This window comes from Bradysia coprophila, assembly GCF_014529535.1.
Source record: "Bradysia coprophila strain Holo2 chromosome IV unlocalized genomic scaffold, BU_Bcop_v1 contig_84, whole genome shotgun sequence".
In the NCBI taxonomy this organism is placed as follows: Eukaryota; Metazoa; Arthropoda; class Insecta; order Diptera; family Sciaridae; genus Bradysia; species Bradysia coprophila.
The window spans coordinates 3735992-3759324 of record NW_023503376.1 but is presented as its reverse complement, the minus strand read 5'-3'; the positions used below and the strand labels follow the sequence as shown (position 1 = coordinate 3759324).

Sequence of the window (23333 nt, the reverse complement as noted above, 5' to 3'; positions counted from 1 at the left end):
CTACCGATAGAGTACGATTGACCGTTTCACTGAAAGATGTCGCTGCAACAAAACCAATGTCAACAAAAATAGTAGATTACATTGGATGCTGCGGAGGTAGTTCATTACATGAGGGATCAATTTTGTGATACGAGCCGTGTGGTAGTGTGGTTTTAAGCAACAAGCTTTGGAAACGGTGTAGAGTTAAGTTGTAGAGATAAGGATATAAGGATGAAGATCAAGATGAAGATAAGACTTTGAAGAAACGTTTGCTATCGTTTCATCATTATCTTTTTTTAAAGACTCTTATCGCTAATCCGATATAGGGCGCTATGTTGATGCTAAAAAGGGCGATATATCAGGCGATATAATTAAAAAGAAAAATTGATTAGTACAACAAAAAATATTATCAGATCGTTTAGCACATAAAAAACAATCTTGAATTAACAATAACGTTACATTGGTGAAATAATTGTTTAAATAAACATTCGAAATCTTGTATACATTTATCATTTCAAATCAATAGTTTGAGTCTAATTTATTTCAAAACATTTAACTTGCATTTTTCGCTATATAAATATATTTACTTTCGTTGTTCGAGTCCCGGTGTGAGGTTGTCAATTACAGAAACTGATCTTGATATTCACAGTCATGATGGTTCAAACATTCAAAGATTTTGTGTGTAAGTCTGATGTGATATCATTTTCGTTGCTAAATAAAAAAAATAATTGGAAAGATTCGGCTGACGGACATCTTAATAAAAATTAATTAGAAAGATTTTGAACGGACGGGGACAAATGAATACGGGCGATTAGATGCGATAAATCTCACTTTTAATTAAGAAATAGTTAGCAGCTTGGTAATATGTTGTTGATAATACCAATAAGATCCATCTACCTTAAGTAACATTCATTTGACTGATGCGTCATTTGTTATGAAGATTTTAGACTCATTACATTTTGTACTGACGTATATAATTAAGAATTCATAATTTTATAATTGCTCACTGATCAGTCAAAAATTTTCCAGAGCATGGTCTACGTTTCAGGCGTAGCAAAAAACATTGTTGTCTTTTAAGAAAACAATTAAAAAATTTGCGATGTTAAAAAAAAACATCGAATGCCATTAACAAAACCCGAAAGTATTTTGGGTTTCGATTTTTTTTTTTCAGTGACTTGTCATATTATAACCGTCTGTAATTTTTTGTAATTTTTTTTTTAAATTCGCGAATAACGAGGCGGACACAATATCAAGTAAAAAAAACCAATAAGAACTTTTAAATGCCTGTCAATCACGGATAATCAAGTTTAAAGAGTTAAATAGATATTATGGAGAATTCTACCTAGACTGAGTGGAGGTAGAGTTGGTTAACATTTATTGATGTCGATTATGGGGCCATCCATTAATAGACTTTCGAATAATTTTACCTTTTACCCCTTGTAACATTAGTAGACACAAAAATGTATAAATGAAGTGTCTATTCCCACGCAAGGCAACGTATTTATGACATTATATATTATTTGTTTTCGCTGCACAAGTAGCTTGAAAGTCACTCGTCAGCATAATAGCTATTTTCATAATAAGGTAGTAAATGGGATTGTTTTGCACACTAGATGTGAGATACGAGCGAAGCGAGTTCGGCAACACATCGTGTGCGCAAAACCCCCATTTACTACCTTGTTAGGAACAAGGTTTTATCTCCTGTAATGTCAAAATCACCATAAAAAACAAATTTCAAAAATCAAACTGAAACATAAACACGCCATGACGCCGTCACTCATTCATATTCCCCACAAATAAAACACACATCTAATATACTGTCAAGAATTTGTCAATTTTCAGTGAATTAATGAGAAATTATCGAAGTTTTCCGTGAATAAATGTGAAATTATCGAAGCTAGCCGTGCGCAAATGACCATGTATCGAAATTTTTAGTTAATAAACGTAAGTTCTGTGAATGACGTGTTTAAATCTAGCTCATTTTGACTCTAAAAGTGACACTCAAATTGTGAATATTATGACATTACAGGAGATATAGTTATTTATCTACCAAGGTAGGTATGAAGGTATTTTTTCGCACTAGATGTCGATTGTCGACCCGAGGCGAAGCCGAGGTCGACAAGACGTCGTGTGTGAAAAAATACCGGCATACCTACCGTGGTAGATACAACGTTTTTCGCAATTTCGGGCCATAATCACCTTTCCAATGCAAAACATGTCCTACATTTTGTTCCAAAATTCTTGTGTATACAGAAATTCATTTGAACGATCAAGAAGGCTGCATTATGATACAAATTGCTATGTGATGTAAAGAGACGCGTTGAATGAAATCGAGTAGTCAATGCTTAGTATATACGCTTCAACAATACGTTCGGTATAATTGTGTGACTCTATAGCCGAATGGATATAGTCGCTGCTTTGTGTTAAAAAATCTTTTGGTGTCGGGGGTTCGGTTTCTGGTCAATGCAAGATTTTTATTTATAAAAAAATTAGCCTTCGTTGAAGGTAATAGGTTCTTTAGCGTGCGAAAAAAAGTTGATAAACGCCATTAAATGGATACATGGAAAGGTGATGATTATGGACCGGAATTGCGAAAAAACAATTTTCATTGGTTATAGAAACCGAAAGAAATATTTCATTTTTCGTTCGAGAAACTAATGAAAATCCAAGCCTATCGAAACGTGATTACAAATTCGCATCCTACTTCATTCTATGTATTCGTTCTTTCTGCTTTAATCTCATTCACTGTCATCACATTCAGTGGAGAATAGTCAACATAACCTCTTCCACATTTATTCTGACCTAACCTAAGATTTTCTATCATAGGAACAATAGCATATCTCAGGTCTAAATCTACAACTTCAACATTGTTTTATATTGCAAAACGAATGGTAAAACTAGTGAAGTAAAAGATTTTCCATCAAACACTAGACAAAACTATAAAGAAAAGAAGTAACAGATTTAGTCGTAATGTGCCAACACTCTTGAAATTGACGTTAACATAACTTAAGTCATGCTAAGTAAAACTCCAAGTTTGAACACCGATAATATACCATGCATAGCACTGCTCCTAGCACCAAAACTCATATCTCAGACGCTTCATTTCCATGCGTTGTTTGTTTTAACTCACAACAAAGAACAACTCCTGACTCAACGAAAAAATTTAAAGTCTATTCTGATAACATTAGCCTTGAAATATTCTCTATGTTAATGCTAGGAGCAGTGCTATGATTCAATCAAAGCAATTTTTACCGTGGAATATGGAATACAGATTCAACATTTGCATTTTTTAAGTTAATAATTTTAATTACAATTAAGGACGGACGTGCTGTTGTTCTACAGAATGTCCTGAAGGGTGGAATTAGGTCCAAATCTCTGAGAGCCTGAAGATGAAACATCTCAATGAAAACATCATATTTTCAAAATCTTATCGTATGGTTCACTGCAACTATTCAAAACTCAACATCAACCACGTGCCGATTTAAGCAACTTAAAAACGCGCCAAGCAAAAAAGACGACGTCTTTTTTAGTTCAATTCATGCATGAAAAGTGTGTAATAGTTACTTAATTATAAAGATTATTCTAATTATTATGAATGGAACGTCGATCACGAACCACATATTAATACATTTTTGTTGTTTTTTTTTTGACAAATTTTTAGAAAGCAAGTCTCATTATGTGTGTATGGATACAAGTATATTACGGTTAAAAACATGATGAGATTGAACAATTCACCTTGAACCGTCATTTCGTTTTTTTATGGGTTGATTGTTACGTGCCATAAAAAAAATTTAAATGAAAGAAAAGCTGATGTAAAATGGGACTGGTTCAAATGATAACCCAACGTATGAAATTGTTTGTCTGAAGTAAATTGTTTTTTTTTTCATAAAAAAACGTTAAAGTTTTAAATTGCTGCGTAAATTGCACAATTTGTAATTGAAGCAATAAGCTCTAGAGGCTTGCAAAATCCATCTAAAAATGCATCGTTTCTTACGTCAGCAACGTAGAGTGTAATTTGTAATTCATTTAAACTACACATGAAGCAAGAAGTTGTAGTATAACCAACAATAACTATTTGTGTACTGCCAGGGTCGGACTGGCTAGAAAAATTCCCTCAGGGGCCTCATACACAACTCATTAGTAAAAATCCTCAAAATTAAAAAAAAAATTATCAAAAAATCCCAAAAGCCCGAATCGGCCAGTGCGGGTCTGTATACTGCTTGTCTGTCTTTGATTTATGGTTAATCAAATATTTATGGAAGAAACAAGTTCTGATAGTCGTAGAATTTTAATGGCCAATTAAAAATCACAAAGTTATAGCGTTGACTATATGAAAATAGCGTGACTGTATAACCATGCGACTAGAATCAATTTTTACTATCACTTTTATTTTCCTATGAGCGATAAACGTGATGCAATTTATTTGTCGGAAATTATCGGTTCAGTAAATTGCATGGAAAAATGGATTAGAAATAATTTCACGATTTTCGATCTTTAAGCTCGATTCGTTTTCTGAGTACAGACTGACAAATGTCTGTCTCAGGAAAATTTATGTTTTTGTCCTTTTCTTCTACTAACAGGTACATACTGATGAAAATACAAAAAATATCCCATGATTAACGACATAGCTTACCATATTCCACAGAGTCAAGAAAACCAAAAAATTTCCATCGATCTTTAATCGTTCTTGCTTAACAAAACTCGTTCTTTTTGCATACAATTAACTTCGTTGAATATTATATTGTTTTAGAATAAAACCAGTATGAATGTGGCAGAATGTGTTATAAACGTGACCCACATTCTCTACCTTGTTCCGGAAGTGAATTGTCTTTTTCACCTAACACTACTTTCCGCCAGCAAAATGCATTGATGCAAGCGAACCTTAGTTCTGAAAATTAGAACCTCTTAAACGTTTGAATATTGTGGACAGAGAGGATGGTTAACGAGTCTTAGTTGAAGTACATTGAGGAGATGTACTTGACACGTAGAAGAAACTCCGAGTCCCACATAAGCCCAACAATGGCACCTACACCGAAATCAGTTATATTTGACTTGTTCGACACTAAAGTGTTGCTGCAACAGAGACTGTAGGAAAGCGAACGGTATGAAAACGAAATGACTGGTTCGATGAGGAATGTCAGGAAGCACTAAACGACAAAAATGCAGCTCGACTTAAAAATCTGGCTAGATTTACTCGAGCAGGCGAAACAGAGTACCGTGTTAAGAGAAATTTCGAGCGAAAACTGTTCCGAAGGAAAAAGCGACAGCAAGAAAGGAAAGTTCTCATCGAAATTGAAAGGTTTGGAAATCAAAACGAGACTCGAAACTTTTATCGGAAGGTGAACGAAGTTAAGAAAGGTTACAGTCAACAACCCCTATTGTGCAAAGATAAGAGTGGGACGGTTTTAGCTGATGAGGAAAGGTGCATCAAAAGATGGGCTGAATATTTCAAAGAACTGCTAAACCCGGACTCCCCACCTGGTCAGACCGAAGATAACGATCCACCATTTCAAACCGCACAGCCGCTCATTGCACAACCAACGCTTCAGGAAGTCGAAAGGGAGATATCAGGGCTTAAGAACTTCAAAGCCGCGGGTATAGACAATCTCCCTGGCGAACTTTTTAAAAACGGAGGTAATGCGTTATGTGTGGAACTTCACGACCTCGCGGTGCGTATCTGGAATGAAGAGGAACTGCCCGATGAATGGAAGACCAGCATACTCTGTCCGATATACAAGAAGGGTGATAAGTTGGATTGCAGTAATTTTCGAGGAATAGCCTTACTGAACATTGCCTACAAGATATTCGCGTTAATTTTATACCGTCGAATGCTCCCGTACATGGAATGTTCAGTTGGTGAATACCAAGGTGGATTCCGAGAAGGTCGTTCAACAACAGATCAAATGTTTGTAATCAGACAAATATTGGAGAAGTGCAAGGAATACAACGTCGAACTGCACCAACTTTTCGTTGACTTCAAAGCAGCATACGACAGTGTGATCAGAAAGAAACTGTGGAGAGTGATGGCCGAGTTTGGCATCCCCGAAAAACTGATCGCCCTGACGAAAATGACGTTAGAAGGAGCTAACAGCTGTGTAAGGATTCGAAACAAACTGTCAGAATCGTTTGACATTGAGGAAGGACTACGCCAAGGAGATCCTCTCGCAACGCTGCTTTTCAATCTGATTCTTGAAGCAGCAGTGAGGGCCACCCAGACAGACACCAGCAGCACCATTTTCACCAAATCCAGTCAAATACTTGGTTTCGCAGACGAACTGGATATAATCGGCAGTAAATAGCCTCAATACGAACAACACACACTCTACGGATAATAGCGGCAGCTATTACAGTCTGTTGAACATCCTCAGGTCCTAGTCAGTTAGCAGAGTTTCTAAGTGCACATTGTACAGATCGTATCTCAATCTACTCCTCTTAGAGAGGACGAGATGTTATGCCTTCGGGTGGGTAATCTCGTTAATCTAAAGATATTATTCTGTACAGATCGGTAATAAGACCGGTTGTAACATACGGCTCGGAGTCGTGGTGCATGACACAAAGAGAAGAACAGACGTTACTCACGTTTGAAAGGAAAGTCCTGCGTACAATATTCGGACCGATTCTGGATCCGAATCAAAACAGATGGCGCAGACGATTCAACTTTGAGCTAAAACAGCTTTATGGAGAGCCAGACATAGTCAGGATCATCAAACTGAATAGACTTCGGTGGCTCGGTCATGTGGAACGGATGGAGGAAAATCGTATTCCGAAGAAAATAATGAAAACCAAACCTGAAGGGAAGAGGAGTGTAGGTCGACCAAAGGCCAGATCTTGTCCTATCAAATCTTCAAACAATCCGTGTCACACGTTGGGAATCGTTAGCCGCGGATAGGTCCGGTTTGAGAAGCATGTTGGAGAAGGCCAAGACCCTTAATGGGTTGTAGTGCCGGTAAAGTAAGTAAGTAAGTGTTGTCTATTTAAAAGAAAAAAGTACTTAAGAATAGAAGACGACACGAATCAATGTAAGCTGATTCAGATACAACTTCAAAGTTAATATTTTATTGAAAATTTCTACAAAAAGTCTACAACAATGGTACGTGCCTTGATGCATGTATGCCATGTTTGATATAGTTGTAAAGCTTAAGCTTAGAGAACTAAAGACCTGTTCAAAAAACAGTATACAGGTAGAGTGTTAATACTTCCCAAAGTTCACAAAGGGTAGTGGGTAAGATTTCAAAAACTGTGCATCTGGGACAAGTTTTGAAAAAAAAACTTTTTGCAGTGCTCAATAAGGACATGCTACCCTCTACCAAGATCACTATTAATGAGGTTACTTCGTTTCGGAGATATTCCTCATTAAAAATGGTAGAAAATAGTGTGAATTGATCGGAATTTCGGTACAGATTCTATTGGTTTTCCCCTCGAAATAACAGAAACGAACATCAACGCTTCCGAATTGAAACGGCTATAGTGTGTCACTAGATTCACCTTGATCTTATATTATGGTTCAAAGTCAAATTGAACGTAGAAAAATTGAATTCTTAAGAATAATTTTTCTTTTTTCTTTTATCCGACGATCCACACCAATACATCCATGTGTGCATTGACCGTTGATCTCAGTTATAGTCTCCGAGAATCGAATTTGAATATTTTAAATGTTTTGCATTAACTTTTTTTTTCCATAGGTCATACGTTATGTAAATACTCTTTTTTTCGTACCTGTTCGAGTCATTAATTTATGATATAGTAAATCGACAACAAAAAAAATATTTTTTTTTCCTTTAGATAAAAAAAACAACGTAGAATTCTTGATATGCTAGCCATTCTTTAAAAAAAAAGGCAAAATGTGTCGTCGTTGAATTTTCATTTCAATAAATTTTTATTTATAATTAAGTGCTGCTTATTCGAATAGAATACAACGCGAGATGAAGATGATGTTTATATTAAATCTCTTGATAGTTCTATGCGCATCTTTATTTACAGTTTTTTTTATGTTTGGCTCTTCTTCGTATTTCTCTTAGACCATGAGTGTGCGGTTGAGGTGAAACTGGTAAGGTTCTTTGTGATCATACACATTTCGTAATACGAATCAATCAATAAGGTTAAAATAATTAGCTCTCAAAAATTGTTTGTTCATCTCTTAGACTAATCATAAGTATATGGTTTATCTATCACCTTGTTTACAGAATGATGACAAAAGTGTCCAATGAGCAAATGACAGTGGAACGACCGTCGATTGACCAAAAAGTCCTTACATCTTACCTTTTGGTCAATCAATGGTCCTATCCATTAATTGCTTTCATGTAATTTAAGTTTTAACTGAAAATTCATGGAAATCTTCGAGATTCCGTTTCGCACTACTCGAATTTCGTTTTTTCTTGATTGGTTGTCTGAACTAATAAGAGTGGTGATCGAAGTGATGATTGATTCTTCTCATTAGAAATACTCAAGAAATTTTCCATTTCTAGGAATTTTTTTTACAATTATTCTATGGCCATATGGTGAATTCGGGGAATTCCCGATGGGCCTTTTGGATTTTTGTATGAGAATTTTTAATTTGTGGGCCTTTTTAAATTGAGTTGCATGGAGCCCCCGATGGGCTTTTTCGAGCCAGTCCGGTACTGACGTTCGTATTTTGTATGGGCATTGGGTAACCATTTAACCTGTTACAGACGGCAAGCATATGACCAGTATCATTATCGGGTCTATTACTTCCATCGATCAAAGTATTTTTTTTAATCTGATGATTTGAAATCTTGTACTTCATTTTTTTAACATGCATTTTACTATATTAAGGACCATATTTCCCAGCGCTAGTCATTATATTTGTCGTCGTTATCGATAACAGATGAATAGCCGTATGTGATAGGTTAAATTATACAAATTCTACCGTATTACATAACATACAGTCCAAGTTGGTAATGTGCAATATATATATGTGATCCACTAAATGGTATGCATTTACGCAAATACAGCAACTCATCTTTTATAACCAGAGACGAGCTAGTTTTTTATGCACATGAACCATAGTACGCGACAACAATTGGAGTAGTAGTTATTTACACGCTTTCGGGTCGAAAATCCTTCTTTAGAGCTTTCTTTTCATCTAATTTCATATGTTGCATTGGTTGGGAACCAATTTTTCTTAAATGACGTTTTAAACACTCGACGAAACCGCGATTTTTTAACACTAGTTAGGAAATAGTATGTTGTGTTACAAGTATTGTAATGTTGATTTTTTCAGCACTAGACCCGAGTTTTCCTTACGAGCGGAGCGAGTAAGGAAAATTGGGTCGTGTGCTGAAAAAATCTCATTACAATACGTGTAACACATCATGCTTTGTGCCAACCGAGAATTGAAATAGACAAGAGCACAAAAAATCATAATTTTCATGGTAAACAATCACTCTTCAAATTTGATCGATCACATTGCTTTGCATTTTCTCAAACGAATGCTGTAACAACTCATACAAATTCCATATCAACACTGCTTTGAGTGTTGTAATATCACATCAAACGGGTGCTGAAAGAAGTCACTTTACAACACTAAAATGAGTGCTGAAAAGAGTCGTATTTCAATTCTCGGTGGCACAAAGGACTATTACGATACGAGAGGTAAAAGTAAAAAAACCGAGTTTACGTGTGAATTATGTAATTACGAGGCGAAGCCGAGGTCAATAATAACGTGTAAACGTGACCACAAGGAATCCATTACAACCCTACATTTGTAATAGTTATTTACATAACTAGCAGAATTTTCATGTGAAAAAAACACACAAAAACGAGATTTTTCATTTTTAGACCGAGGTATGTAATTGATTTAAAATGCTTTTGAGACTTGTTTTCTCTAGGTGTGTAATAAGCCACTTTCGACCCTAGGCAAAACAAAAGCCTGTAAAATATATACGAAAACCAATTACATCACTGTTAGAGATGTGTAACATATTTTACGTGTTACGGCATGTTTCATTTTCATTTACATTGCCTAATCACGTAAAGCATTGTACTTACGAGGTTCCAAGTTGTTATTTGATAAGTGGGGAATACAGCCCACCCCTTCGGGTCGGTCTGTAACACCCCACTTACCAAATACACAACTTGGAACCTTGGAAGTAATATACTATTATCTACCTAGGTGAAATAGTAGCAGTGAAAAAGTGCTATTATTTCGCCGTCGGTAGATAAAATAGCGGATTCACCTCTGTCCAAATGTTTATTTAGACACTTGGGGTTATAACATTCGCCTTCGGCTCGTGTAATACCTCCCAGGGGTCTAAAAAAGCATGTGGACAGAGGTGAATAATCTACTATATCCGTGTTTTTTCTTGAATGAATTAGTAATCACCCAATGAGCTGTTGCATTTTTCCAGTTTTCTGTTACTGTCCGATAAGAAAAGTCGATGTAGCTCAGTTTCAGTTAAGATGGCTAGAACAAACATAAATTTTTCCATTAAGGACGATCAATCTTCTTAAAACTAATTTGTGTACACATTTTACCTAGCTTTCATTGCCTTACTACATTAATCAGTTGCATCAATTAGATTTTATCACAGATTCGATAAATAACAGATTTATGTACGGGTCATGAATAAAAGAGGTATAAAAGCATTAATGATTTTTTACTGGCTGTGCAATTTGAGCAGTCTTTTTTTTCGCTTATCTTAAAATAAAAATCATAAATTAATCTTACAGATAATTAATGATAAATATGCAACAGAATAAAAAAATTAAAACATTTCTTGGTAAAAAAATTCTAAAGTAAGTTCATCGGATGTATTATCGTTCGAAAATATTTCACGCAGGGCGATGTTATCGTTTTTTAAACGATAATATCGTTCCTGACAATATGAACCATGTAGAAATATTGCCTCTCCAGAAATCAATCCACAAATCAATCCACAAATACAATCCAATACAATCCATTACACTTATGCGCGCGAGACAGCAGTATCAGTATGAATGTGCGTAACATGTACGAAGTCTTTTATGTGTATTGAGAAACTGTGGTATGTAAGTAGAGGGAATAATAATAATATACATTACACACTTGCCACGAAGAAGTCGAGGCTTGCCGAGACTGATAGTGACAAGTGTGTACTCTATTTTATCACATAAGCGAAAACGAGACAACAACATAGAACTTAAGTGTACTTTTTGAATTAAACTTCTAGTTAAGTAATTTTGACATCCGAACACCGAGCGTATGTGATAAAAGTAAAAAGGTCATTTTTTCAATTTGGTTGCATCAACTCGAGCATCATAAGTATAAATATCGAATCTTTTACTTCGTTCGACTAAGTGATTTCGACAAACCGATAAAAACTCTTTTACTTCATTTGATTCTTCAGACATTTTGCTACAGTCAAAGGCAGTCAATTTTCATCATAAATTTGCTTCAGCTGTTTTTCAGCTGATCCACACATACAATCAAAACTGGTTTACCTTGTTCATACGGTTGAAGCTGCTACACGCACGCGCATGATAGTGGTAAAACCGTATAAAGACGTATAAACGGTTGTGATTGTTTGTATGGATCAACTGAAAAACAGCTGAAGCTAATTTATGCTGAAAATTGACTGCCTTTGACTGTACATATAAGAGACCATTTAGCGAATTAAATATTTTATTTTTGTCATCGCTGCCGATAACAGATGAAAGGGATGTCTGCAAAAAATAACTCGAAGGGTATTGCGCTCTTTTTACTTTGTTATTGCTGATCTTTCGTATCAGTTATCGATTTAGATACTAAAAAGCCGACTCAATTTTTGACCATTTTTATGCAAATTATGAACCTCTATTATAACAAATCATTCGATTTGGCTTAATCATTCGTCAATTAAGTGTCCGACCACTAACATTATTTTTCTGAAACTATTTTTTTTCTTCATTCAAGTTCATCAAAAAACATGTTTGATAGAAAAAAAAGTAATTTTAATGTATTGGCAATCTCAATGTCAATCAAGTACGATTTTGTTCGTTGAACTAGGTAACAACAAAATCGGACGAAAAATTTTCACCGAAAACATTTTGTGCCCAGCAAGATCAAGTTCAATTGCGATCCGGCTCATATGGATAGGTTTTTTTCTTCGTCGTCTCTTGGTTGTACGATTGTTGGTTTTTTTGTTTTTGTCTCCACCTAAACCTGTTTACCGTTTTGTTTATTTATTTCGTTCGGCTACAACAGCATTTCGGGAGATTTGCTACAAATTTTAATAATTCATTCTTCCTAGGTACAAATTTCAACTTCAATTAATCATTTGACCGACCACTCGACTTCAATATGAATATCAATGGGATTGATTGTCGGGCACATGCTCGTTGATTGAACGTTGCCGATTAGATCGATGTAAAAAATGAGTTGTTCCGACGGAATAGTTTGATTTATCCAACTTATACTCTACTATATATCCAGATAGACAATCGGCGAAACTCGCATTACTCAACATTTCAAGCTCAATCGTCAAATCATAGACGAATTTGTCAGCTTTATTGTACCAGATAAATCGGGACAACAATAAGATACAACAATTTAAATAATCTCCTTCACATGCTTTTGTTTTCCTTAGGGTCGAAAGTGGCCTATTATACCTAGGGAAAACAAGAAAATTGATTTAGGTTTCAAAAGCATGTAATAGTATATTTCAACATACCCCAATACACACAAGATGTGTGTGCACGCGCGGGCGAAGCCCAAGCGAAAACACACATCGAGTGTGTATTGGGGTATTTTGAAAGATATTTTTCTGTAATAGTGAGAGTGTGTTGGTGCATTCCTTCCCAACCGTTACTTTCCTTCTCGACCGTTTACTTTCCCTACCGACCGATTCATATCATAGCTCACCAATACACTCTCACGTATACAGAAAAATCCATTTATCCTCGGGATAAAAGTAAAAAGTCTCGTTTTCGTGTGTTTATTGACCTCGGCTTCGCCTCGAATCAAAATTCACACGAAAACTCTACTTTCCAACTTTTTATCACTTGTTATGTAAACACTCTCGAAGTCTCAACGTTCCTAGTAGGCAAATGCTTCCCACTGTGAAAAGAAAGAAAAGTAAACTAACGGGCAGAAAGTGACAGATATGTAATCCAACTATCGGCCCTTGGGCTGGGCGTACATTTCTCAACTTTCGTCCCCAGTAGGCAGCATATAATTTACGTATCGGTTGTGGACGGTATATTTTAGGCAATTTCGCGAGCAAATGAAGATCTGTCACATAACTTGTTTCATCTGTTTTCAATATCGACGACAAAAATAATGACAAGCTCCGGATAATATGGTCCTTTAAAATGTATGTTAAAAAAATTGAAGTACAAGATTTGAAATCAACCGATTAAAAATACTTTGATCGATGGAAGTAATAGACCCGATATAGGTTAATAGGTAACCCTTTCGGCCTACTTAATCGTTACGTAAATAACTATTTAAATAATTACTTGAAATGTGCACAAATTATCATTATTGAAACAACGAAAATAGTCCCTTTCCATAAGTTAATTTTAATGATTTACGACGAAACTCACAAGAATATAAAAAAAATAAAAGAAGTCAAGGTGAGTAATTTCACCTGAAACTGTTGATACGAAGAACCGAATATGAAAACAGATGGCAGATGTCTGCATTCAGAACTAAGAAACTATCTACGACAAGTTGAAGATATTGATAATTTTCAGCAGCAATCTAGTTGGCAAACGTAGATGATTTGCACACGACAATTGTCGTGAGCAAATCTATGCAATACATAAGGGTATAGATCAAGTCCGAGTAGCTGTACATCCGAAGACTGACAGCTACACCGTCATCCACAGAGTACCCTAACCTCAACTCTGTGAAAAATTGAAATTATTGGGCTGCCGTTTAATTTTGCTTTTTGTCCGGAAAACGTTAAATTTAAGAGGGTACAAGGGTAAATGTGTTTTCGCATTTACAAAATTACTCGATTTTCACAATTATTTTTGACAATTAAAACACGTCTGCAAGGCAAAAAATTTTTTCCACTTTAGGTACACTTTTTCGACAGTACATCGGGAATAATCACATAAGTTGCTATATAAAAACCGTTCCTTATATCGCTGACCACGAAAATGTGTTTTCCTTTTTCTTTAAATTCCTTTTTGTTTTAACGAAATTAGGTAAAAAAAAAAAAAATTCTACGGCGGCGGCCATCTTGTTTTCACAGTATGTCTATGGTGTCCGTCTTCGATGTTCCAGATTCTTTTGTTATTGAAGACACAATGAGCATTTCATTTGAATTAAAAGAGGTGGCGGCATAGTATTTGGTTTATGTCCACAGCTAAACCCTTGTACGCTCTTAATAAATTTCCAATGTATAATAGGTGAAATTATAATTGTTTCTTGTGTGGTTTGACACTATTCACGCTATTCACTAATTCGCTAATTACTAGCATTAGATAAAATCTTGTTGTTAACCCGTTAGTAAATGGAGAGTTTTGCGCCCACTATGTGGGGCCAAGCCAAACTCACTTCGCTAGTATCGGTAACCCATTTACTAAGTAACTAGTAAGCAAAATAGTGGTATTTAAGTTTGGAACTTAAAGGTATCTTAAAATAGGATTTTTTCATGGATTTGGTTTGCTCGATTCAATCCACTTTAATCACATAAGAGAAGTGACTATCCACAATTCTGCAGTTACAATAAATAAAAAATGTAGAACGTCAGAGACATAAGAAGTTGAATTGAGACTATTACGGTTCCTCTCATCCGAAATAAAGTTTTCTTAATGGGTAAATGAAGAAAAACTGCCATAGGCGAATATTGATACATGATGGTAACAGAAAACATTTTTAAAATTTTTTCTTGATTTATGATTTAAGTCTATAGATGAATTTCAGCCATAGATCGAGCTTACTAGCTGACGTTAATCAGCCCGTAAGTATTGACGCGGAAAGACTACACAAAATATTTGTGAAATTTTCGAAAATGTTTCTTCTATAACATGTTAACATGGACTCTTCAAACAGAGTTCAGGTCTACTCATCTTAGAATAAAACAAAAAACATTTTGAACTCATATTATGTCTCTAAAATATGAAATTTGCAAAGTCGACTATGGAGAAGGATAATAAAGAAACCTACTTGGAACTCCTTGGTTGAGAGGAGCCGTACCATTCTCTTTTCTTAATTTGTTTTCCATATAATTGCGGTGATGAAATCAGATTTAAAGATGCAAGCGCATCTTTAAATTTTCGTTCATTTATTATCGTTCAAAATGAATTTCACGAGGGGAATGCCAAGTAATCTGGTCTTACGTTTTTGCAAACTATTTTTTTTTGGTGTTCTTCAAGAAATCTATTACTTCATTAGTTTCAATGTTTAACGCTATAAAATAGAACATATATAGCAGAGCTCCTGGCAAATTTTTGTCCGTGTTGCTCATTATATAAAACTCTTGTTATTAGTAGAGTCCGGGGTGAAGCCACTTTTGACAAATAGTATTTTAATTACTTTGACTATTCGTTCTGAGCAACATTTTCTTTATCTGTTAGAGACGGCTGTCATCTGTTATCGACAACTACAGCAATAACAACCGCTTTGACTATTGAAGTCTTATACAGCAAAAAGCATGTTGAAAACAAATGAAGTAAAAGATTTCTGAAATGAATCTCTGAAAATCTTCGATCAAATGAAGTAATAGATCGAATAGTTAAAACGGTTAATTGCCGTCTGTGACAGGTTAAATCGACTAAACTTATACAAGCTTATCGTGTTTCAAGCTTATAATGAATGGTCTTGGTAAATAAAGGAACATGACGACTAAAGCTAAGTTTCAAAGGAACAAACGCTCGACTGTAAGCTTCAAATAGTTCTATTAAATCTTCGACAATTTATTGTACCAGTGTCGCCTTTTCCATATGGGCCAAATGGGCAAATGCCCGTAGCGCCCGAAGTGGAGCAGAAGTAAATGGCGCCCGAAGTGGAGCAGAAGTAAATGGTGCCCGAGGTCCTTAAAAAAATTTAGCTTTACTAAATTGGCGCCCATTTTTCCAATTGCCCGATGGCGCCCAAAAGCTAAAAGCGGCACTGTATTGTACTAATGTCCAGTGTCCGTAGAAATGAAATAAGTAAAACATAAATAAAAACAAATGTGTAAGTGGTCGACGACTGTTACATCAATCACAAATTGCTGACCGAAGAGTGAAAGTTTTCACATTTTTTTTTCTCTTATCCCATCATGTAATTCAAATTTTAAACCCACAATGTACCAAACTTGGCTCTTAAGTGACGTTAAAAAGTGACTGTCCACAAAAGTGTATTTTTAACACAAAATAGCAGCAACATCAAAATTGATTGATTTGTTGAAACACAAAATGATTTGCGTTTATTTGCATGAAAATATGTATTTACAAAAAATGAAAATCACCGAAACATTTAAAAAATAAAAATTTATTTCCATAAACATACCCGCCCAATTGCCATAACGATCAATAAGCGATAAATCCTCTTGCGGTTGAAAATAAGGTTGTAACAATGTTCTAACCACTTGAACCACCGAGCTTAAATTATCAATTAACCACCAACATATTGCATAGGCGCCGACAGAGGCCAACAGAAACACGGCAAATTTAACGCTAAATACCACCGATAACACAAAATCAATAAACACAAACATGATTCTGCTACATCAGTTCATGCAATAAAATAACTCCTTGAGTTTCCGTCCGATCTACGTTAACCGTACCATCTCCCAACACATTTTCAATTTTGATCGAATAACCAAACCAGCTTTTCAATTTTTATTTAGCAATACTCCTGATACTTATATGCACACAGCCACTTATTGCATTACCCGTCCGGCACAATTACATATCATTTAGCGATAAACGTTGAATTACAAAGAAACTGAAAATTTCTTGTCCGTGCGACTATGGTGTTTATAAGTACAATCACTTTAACATACTAAAAAGTTCAATCAAAACAAATCGTTTTCCAGTGTGTGGACTCCAGCTATCAGTCGGTTAATAGCGACATAGTAATATATCTATCATATATGGTGTACGATATGCTTGCGTATAGAAATGGTCCCCACTTTAAATATTAAAACTTTTCGATTGAAATGACTTTATGTGTGGATCGAACATTATCAATGTAAAATTTAAGTTGTATGAAGAAACGGTATATTGCTGTATCTATTGCAGTTAGTTGCATTGAACGGATTTATAGCAATTTTTATTGGAAAAGTTGTGCTCGAAACCTTTTTTTATACAAGTCATACAAGATTCGCAGACCTATAATCTAGATATGGGCTATACATAGTTGCGTCTTATTATATAGCAAAATAAGTACATGTGTTAAAACAAACGAAGTAACAGATTTCGTATAAAATTCAATTATTACATCGCAAGACGCTTTCCGTTTCTAGAAGATTGAAGCACGTCACCAATATTGATTATCGAGACTTCTGAGTTAGTTCCTATAGGTCCACTAGAAGTTGCGGGTGCTTTCAAACGTAAACTCACTTTAGATTCGTTAAATGTTTCGTTCGTTCGTTTACTTGCATGAGATTTTTTTTTATATGTCACTTTCAACATAATTGAAGGTGATGAATGGAAGCCGAAAAGTGCTGGACTTTTCTCTAGAAACGCTACTCGACCAATCGTCAACAAAGTGCCATTCACCCCGTAAGTGCTCCTTCTACTTCAAAACATACCGCATAGCGGGCGATTTGAACGTCTAGTTTTTGACATTTATTATATGACGTCAGAGTTATTTTGTCCAATTGTCAGTTGTAAATATTTAAATTTTTGGCGCACTTACAGTGTGAATTGTCTCTTGGCCTTTCGAGTGAAGAATATAAGGTCTTATTCTACCGCATTTCTGTCGAAATAATGTAAGCACTGAAAATTTTGAGTCATGAAATCTGCCCTGTTGACTTGGGTTTGTGCTTGGCAAACCAGACATCAACCAATTTTTGGTAGGAAATGCCTAAACAGCAGTTATAGTTACATGTTCTTAAGTTTACTAATTTACTAATGAAACTGTTGATTTTACCAATTTTAGTTTCTGAAAGTATTTGTATCTGATACCATTCTCGTTGGTTAATTTTAGTAATGAAATTTTTGGATTTGGTCTTTGTTTCTTCTTACAATTAATTCTTACCGACTCGAGTTTGTAATCATATCATTACAAATTCTTCGTAATCTTTACAAAATCTTCATAACAATCACAAATCCATTGCCATGTACATGCACACATCATCAATAGAAAAAACCAACTTCGTCCCCAAACATCCAAACGTTTGTAATGGTTACAAAGTTGCCTATCATAATGCTGGAGACATTCTCGCAGAACGAATATCTCCAAACACAGACCGTTTCGATCCTGAGAGACTTAATGCAATGCAAATGCTAACGGAGCCACGTCTCACCAGGCAGTGGTATACACTTTTAAGCGGTCGCTATATACATTCAGCGCAACGTAAAGATTTAGAGAATTATTAAAAATATGTTAGATACGTTTGAAAAACAATGTAACTTTCCGGAATACTTTTATCTCGATATATTGCTCAAAAAGTGTTTTGACGACCTTCAAGTTTTACTGTTTACACCGAAAATAGACAACAAATCGAAAAAATGACTAACTATTGGACAAGAAACATGAGCAGTGTGCAGTGATATCATGAACACTTGAATAAATTTTAGGGAAATTAAAGACACAAATTTGGCGATCTCTCAATTGTGTTATATAGTTATTTGTTGAACGAGGGAAAAAAAAGTTGGAGATTGCATTTCTAAGGTGTTGTTGGTGGCCAGAGCGTAGCGAGCGCCACAACTCACCCGAGTTAAACACAACGGTTTTCACAACAAAGCAGAGCCTAATATTTGGTAATTAATTCTCTAAATTCCCAAAATTCCCAAAAATTCTCAAAAATTCCCAAAAATTCCCTAAATTCCCAAAAATTCCCTAAAATTCCCAAAAAAACACAACAAATATTTCAGAACATATTGAATATAATATATTCAGTAAATTGAGCTTAAGCGGCATATCGCCAAAACTGGAGGTGATGGTGATAGGGGAACAAGTGGTCTCCGATTTTAAGGAGTGATAGATTCGTCTTCAATTCTAGAGAATCGTATCTTTCATTTTTTTCGAACATTTTTTTAAATTTTCAGTTAAAGTGTTCAAAGTTCATTTTCGATGATAACTTCTTATTAGAATATTTTTTGAAAAAAGTGGTTTCATCGTTTGCCACAACATATAAAGTTTCGATAGCCACCAGAAAAAAATTGGCGAGCCTTTTTTAATAAAAGTTTAGTTTTGTAATAAAAACTTTTTATATTTTTTTATAGAATTTAATTAAAAAAATCACTGCCATGATGAACTCCCTGATGGCAGCTGATCTAGATCAGGCGCAAATTATGTTGCGACAGCTGAATGAGGAGTCAAACAAAGTCGGCCTCAAGATGAATTTGTCGAAAACGAAAATCATGACAAACATTGACGACGACAGAGACATTAAAATCGGTGATACTGTCATTGAACGAGTCGACAGTTATGTGTACCTAGGTCACAAATTGAAGTTGGGTCTAGACAACCAAACTGCAGAAATAAAACGTAGAATTGGTCTTGCATGGGCAGCGTTCGGAAAACTCAGGCTAATTTTCAAAAGCAAAATGAACAATAGTCTGAAACGTAAAGTGTTCGATACGTGTGTCCTTCCTGTGCTCACATATGGAGCGGAAACGTTACCGTTAACAAAAGCTTCCGAAAATAAATTAAGAGTGGCACAAAGAGCTATGGAATGGAGTATGCTTGGAATTACGCTCAGAGATAGAATGACAAATCAATGGATTCGACAACAAACAAAAGTCGTTGATGTCATGGAAAGAATAGCATCTTTAAAGTGGAGCTGGGCGGGACATATTGCAAGAAGGACGGACGAACGTTGGACCAAAAAGATCATGAACTGGAGACCACCTAAAACACGACCTAGAGGTAGACCACCAGAGAGATGGAGTAATGGTATAAAGAGAATTGCAGGCGCATATTGGCAACAAGTGGCAACTAATCGTTCGGAATGGAAAAGAATTGGGGAGGCCTACGTCCAGCAGTGGACAGAAACAGGCTGAAAAAGAAGAAGAAGAAGAAGAAGATGAACTCACGTACGGAAACTCTAAAGAATCGAAATGTGATATTAGGTATTTGTCAGCTGATAGGAATATTTTGTTTGTTCCTGATCTTTTACGAGCATTTAATTATAAAAATGCAAAGAAAAAGAAATTTTTTGGGAATTTTAGGGTTTTTTAGGGAATTAATTCCTAAAATTTCCAAAAATTCCCAAAAATTCTCTAAATTCCCAAAAATTCCCTAAATTCCCAAAAATTCTCAAAAACGATTCCCAAATATTAGGCTCTGCAAAGCCTTCCAAAGTTTCAAAAAATATTAATTTAAGGATAAGATATTATTCGTCACCAACCCAGCAATACAAAAATCTAGATAAATTCATATTCTATTGTGTTGTGAAATAGCTTTTCTAAATGAACCCAGAAATACAAGTCATTTTACTGTCTACCTTAGCTATAGCACAATGTCGGATATTTGCCGACAAACCAAACAAAAAATGAGGAGATTTACATCAGCTAAGATTATTCTTTCGCTGAATCAAGAAACGTTTTTTTTTTCAGTTACCTTTATCACTTACAAGCTACCAACAATTACTACTTCAAATGCCACTCTTTTATACATTGAACAAGAAATTGATTTTGTTGTTCAATGTTGAATATTGTTTATGGTATGGCCTGATTTTCGTAATGACTGTGGGTAGATGAGGAAGGTTTACGGTTTAAATTTTGTTTGAATTGCATATCGATTCATTTATTTATACTTTGGTTTTCTATTTTATTGTCAAATAAAATATTTTGCAGCTGAAAAAGGTCACAATAAATCAGTGTAATAGTGGTGCAATTTCGAAAACACACAGCCCACAATCGAACAGGTCGTTTGAATAAGAAACATTAAAACTACTGATCTTAGGGATTGAATGAATGAATCGGATTAATTGATACATTTCGATGTATTTCGGCAATCTCTTTGAGTAAATGTGAATTATCTAAATAACTAGATTGGTGCTGCGAAAACTTCAAATTTGCAAAGAGCCCATTGCTCTTAAGCTTCAGTGTCTCTTTTCAATTCAATGCGATTCGAGTAGTTTAAACTGGTTTGTTTTCGATCTATTAAAGTTTAATAACTAGTTTGATTTGTTTTGAGACCTCACTAACAGCCTTTTACGGCTAATAACAATTGCCGTCTGGGCCACCGGCGATGACTTTCGAACCACGCCTCAAAGTATGCAAATACTCTCAGGAAAATTGGATACTAATTGATATCTCGCCTAAATGGAGGATTGTCCTGAAATTTCGACGACATGAGTATCGGCGACTTCCTGAAGAAACGGCGAGTAGTCGCCGTTTCTTCAAGAAGTCGCTGTTTCTTCAGGAAGTCACCGTTTCTTCAGGAACTCGCCGTTTCTTCTCGTCGTTTCTTCAGAAAGTCACAGTTTCTTCAGGATGTCGCCGTTTTATGTAAAAAGCGCTGACTTTCTGTGAAAACGATGACTGCCTGAAGAAACAACGAGAAGAAACGGTGAATTCATAAGAAATAACAAGTTCCTGAAGAAACGGCGACGGAAGGTTCTAATCGTTTTTTCAGGAACTCACCATTTCTTCTCATCGTTTCTTCTGGAAGTCAACGTTTCTTCATAAGGCCAAAAACCAAATTCTATCGTCTCTATAGCTATACATGAAGTGCAAATTCTATCGTCTCTATACAGAAAGTCGATAATAAGCGATTTGGCGGTAACTTTTTGGCGGTAACTTTTTGGCAGTAACTTTTTGGTTGTTGAATAGTCTTGCTGTAATAATCTTTCTGTATTGAATACCAACCATAAGGAAGTAATCCCTTTACGAATTTTCATTGTACATAAACAGCGTTTTAACACGCCGAGCGATCCGGCCCATTGCCCCGGAGCGAAGCGGAGGGCCGCAATGCGCGCCGGGCGCCGGAACGGTGTCGGTAACTTAGGAGTTAATTTTTTTCTCTCGCATCGTGTCATAATTAGTCACATAAAAGTGTTTTAAGACACCGAGCGATATGTTTCTGTGTTGTACTTGAGTTTTTTGATTTCTCCATATAAAAATGTATGTAAAATTAAGAAAAAGGCAGTAAAGCACAAAACAGAAAATGTGTCGGTTTTCAAAATTCAGAGCGTGTATATATAAAAAATGACACAGACTACTTATGACACGATGCGAGAGAAAAAAAATTAACTCCTAAGTTACCGACACCGTTCCGGCGCCCGGCTCGCATTGCGGCCCTCCGCTTCGCTCCGGGGCAATGGGCCGGATCGCTCGGCGTGTTAAAACACTTTTTATGTGCAATGAATTACACAAACTAATTATTAGACGATGCGAGAGAAAAAAAATTAACTCCTAAGTTACCGACACCGTTCCGGCGCCCGGCTCGCATTGCGGCCCTCCGCTTCGCTACGGGGCAATGGGCCGGATCGCTCGGCGTATTAAAACGCTTTTTATGTGCAACGAAAATTGGTTTTCATGTTGTAAAAAGATGAATTCTGTAGTGATGAGCTAAACTCCTTTACGTTACATTTCGTAAAGGGATGAATTCCATAGGAACCAACAAAACGCCTTTACGGCGAGACGAAAATTAGAGTTGATTTGGGATCTCAATGTCAGCTGAATTAGTAATCTTGAGTTGAGATTGTCAACTGAACAATTTCTTGAAATCGAAATTTCATCTCAAATCAAGAATAAGCCACTGTCCGTAGATTTTATTCATTTGAAATAAAATACAAAGCTTTTTATTTTATTTGTTTTAGTTGCTTGCAATCAGAGATTGAACGGTGAGATGCGTTGCTTCTGAAAGTCGTTGTTTCTTCTCGTCGTTTCTTCAGGAAGTCGACGGTTTCGAAGAAACGGTGACTTTCTGAAAAAATGGTGACATGTAAAGACGACTCTTCAGATTTTCTGATGAAACGGTGAGAAGAAACGGTGACTTCCTAAAGAAACGGTGACATCCTATAGAAATGGTGACTACCTGAAGAAACGATAACTTCCTGAAGAAACGACGAGAAGAAACGGCGACTATAGTGGCAGGTTCTTCTCGTCGTTTCTTCAGGAAGTCACCATTTCTTCTCGTTGTTTTTTCAGTAAGTCACCGTTTCTTCAGGATGTCACCGATACTCATGTCGTCGAAATTTCAGGACAATAAATGGAGGCCAGACGTAGATTACCCCAAACATGACGTTTAAGTAAACTTTAGGACGTTACCATATAATCACTAGAAAAATTCCACGTCTGACACTATAACCATTGATACCAAG

The 23333-nt window shown here is 35.7% G+C and overlaps 1 protein-coding gene across 1 annotated transcript in view; it reads right to left on the bottom strand.

Moving 5' to 3' along the window:
- The window catches only part of LOC119072932 (inactive hydroxysteroid dehydrogenase-like protein 1), a 37839-nt gene extending 20885 nt beyond the window's left edge, over positions 1-16954 (bottom strand). The window contains exon 1 of the mRNA XM_037178252.1: positions 16400-16954. Within this exon, the coding sequence (XP_037034147.1) occupies positions 16400-16607 (208 nt within the window). The 5' untranslated portion in view covers positions 16608-16954. The remainder of the gene's footprint in view (positions 1-16399) is intronic.
- Positions 16955-23333: the final 6379 nt, after the last annotated feature.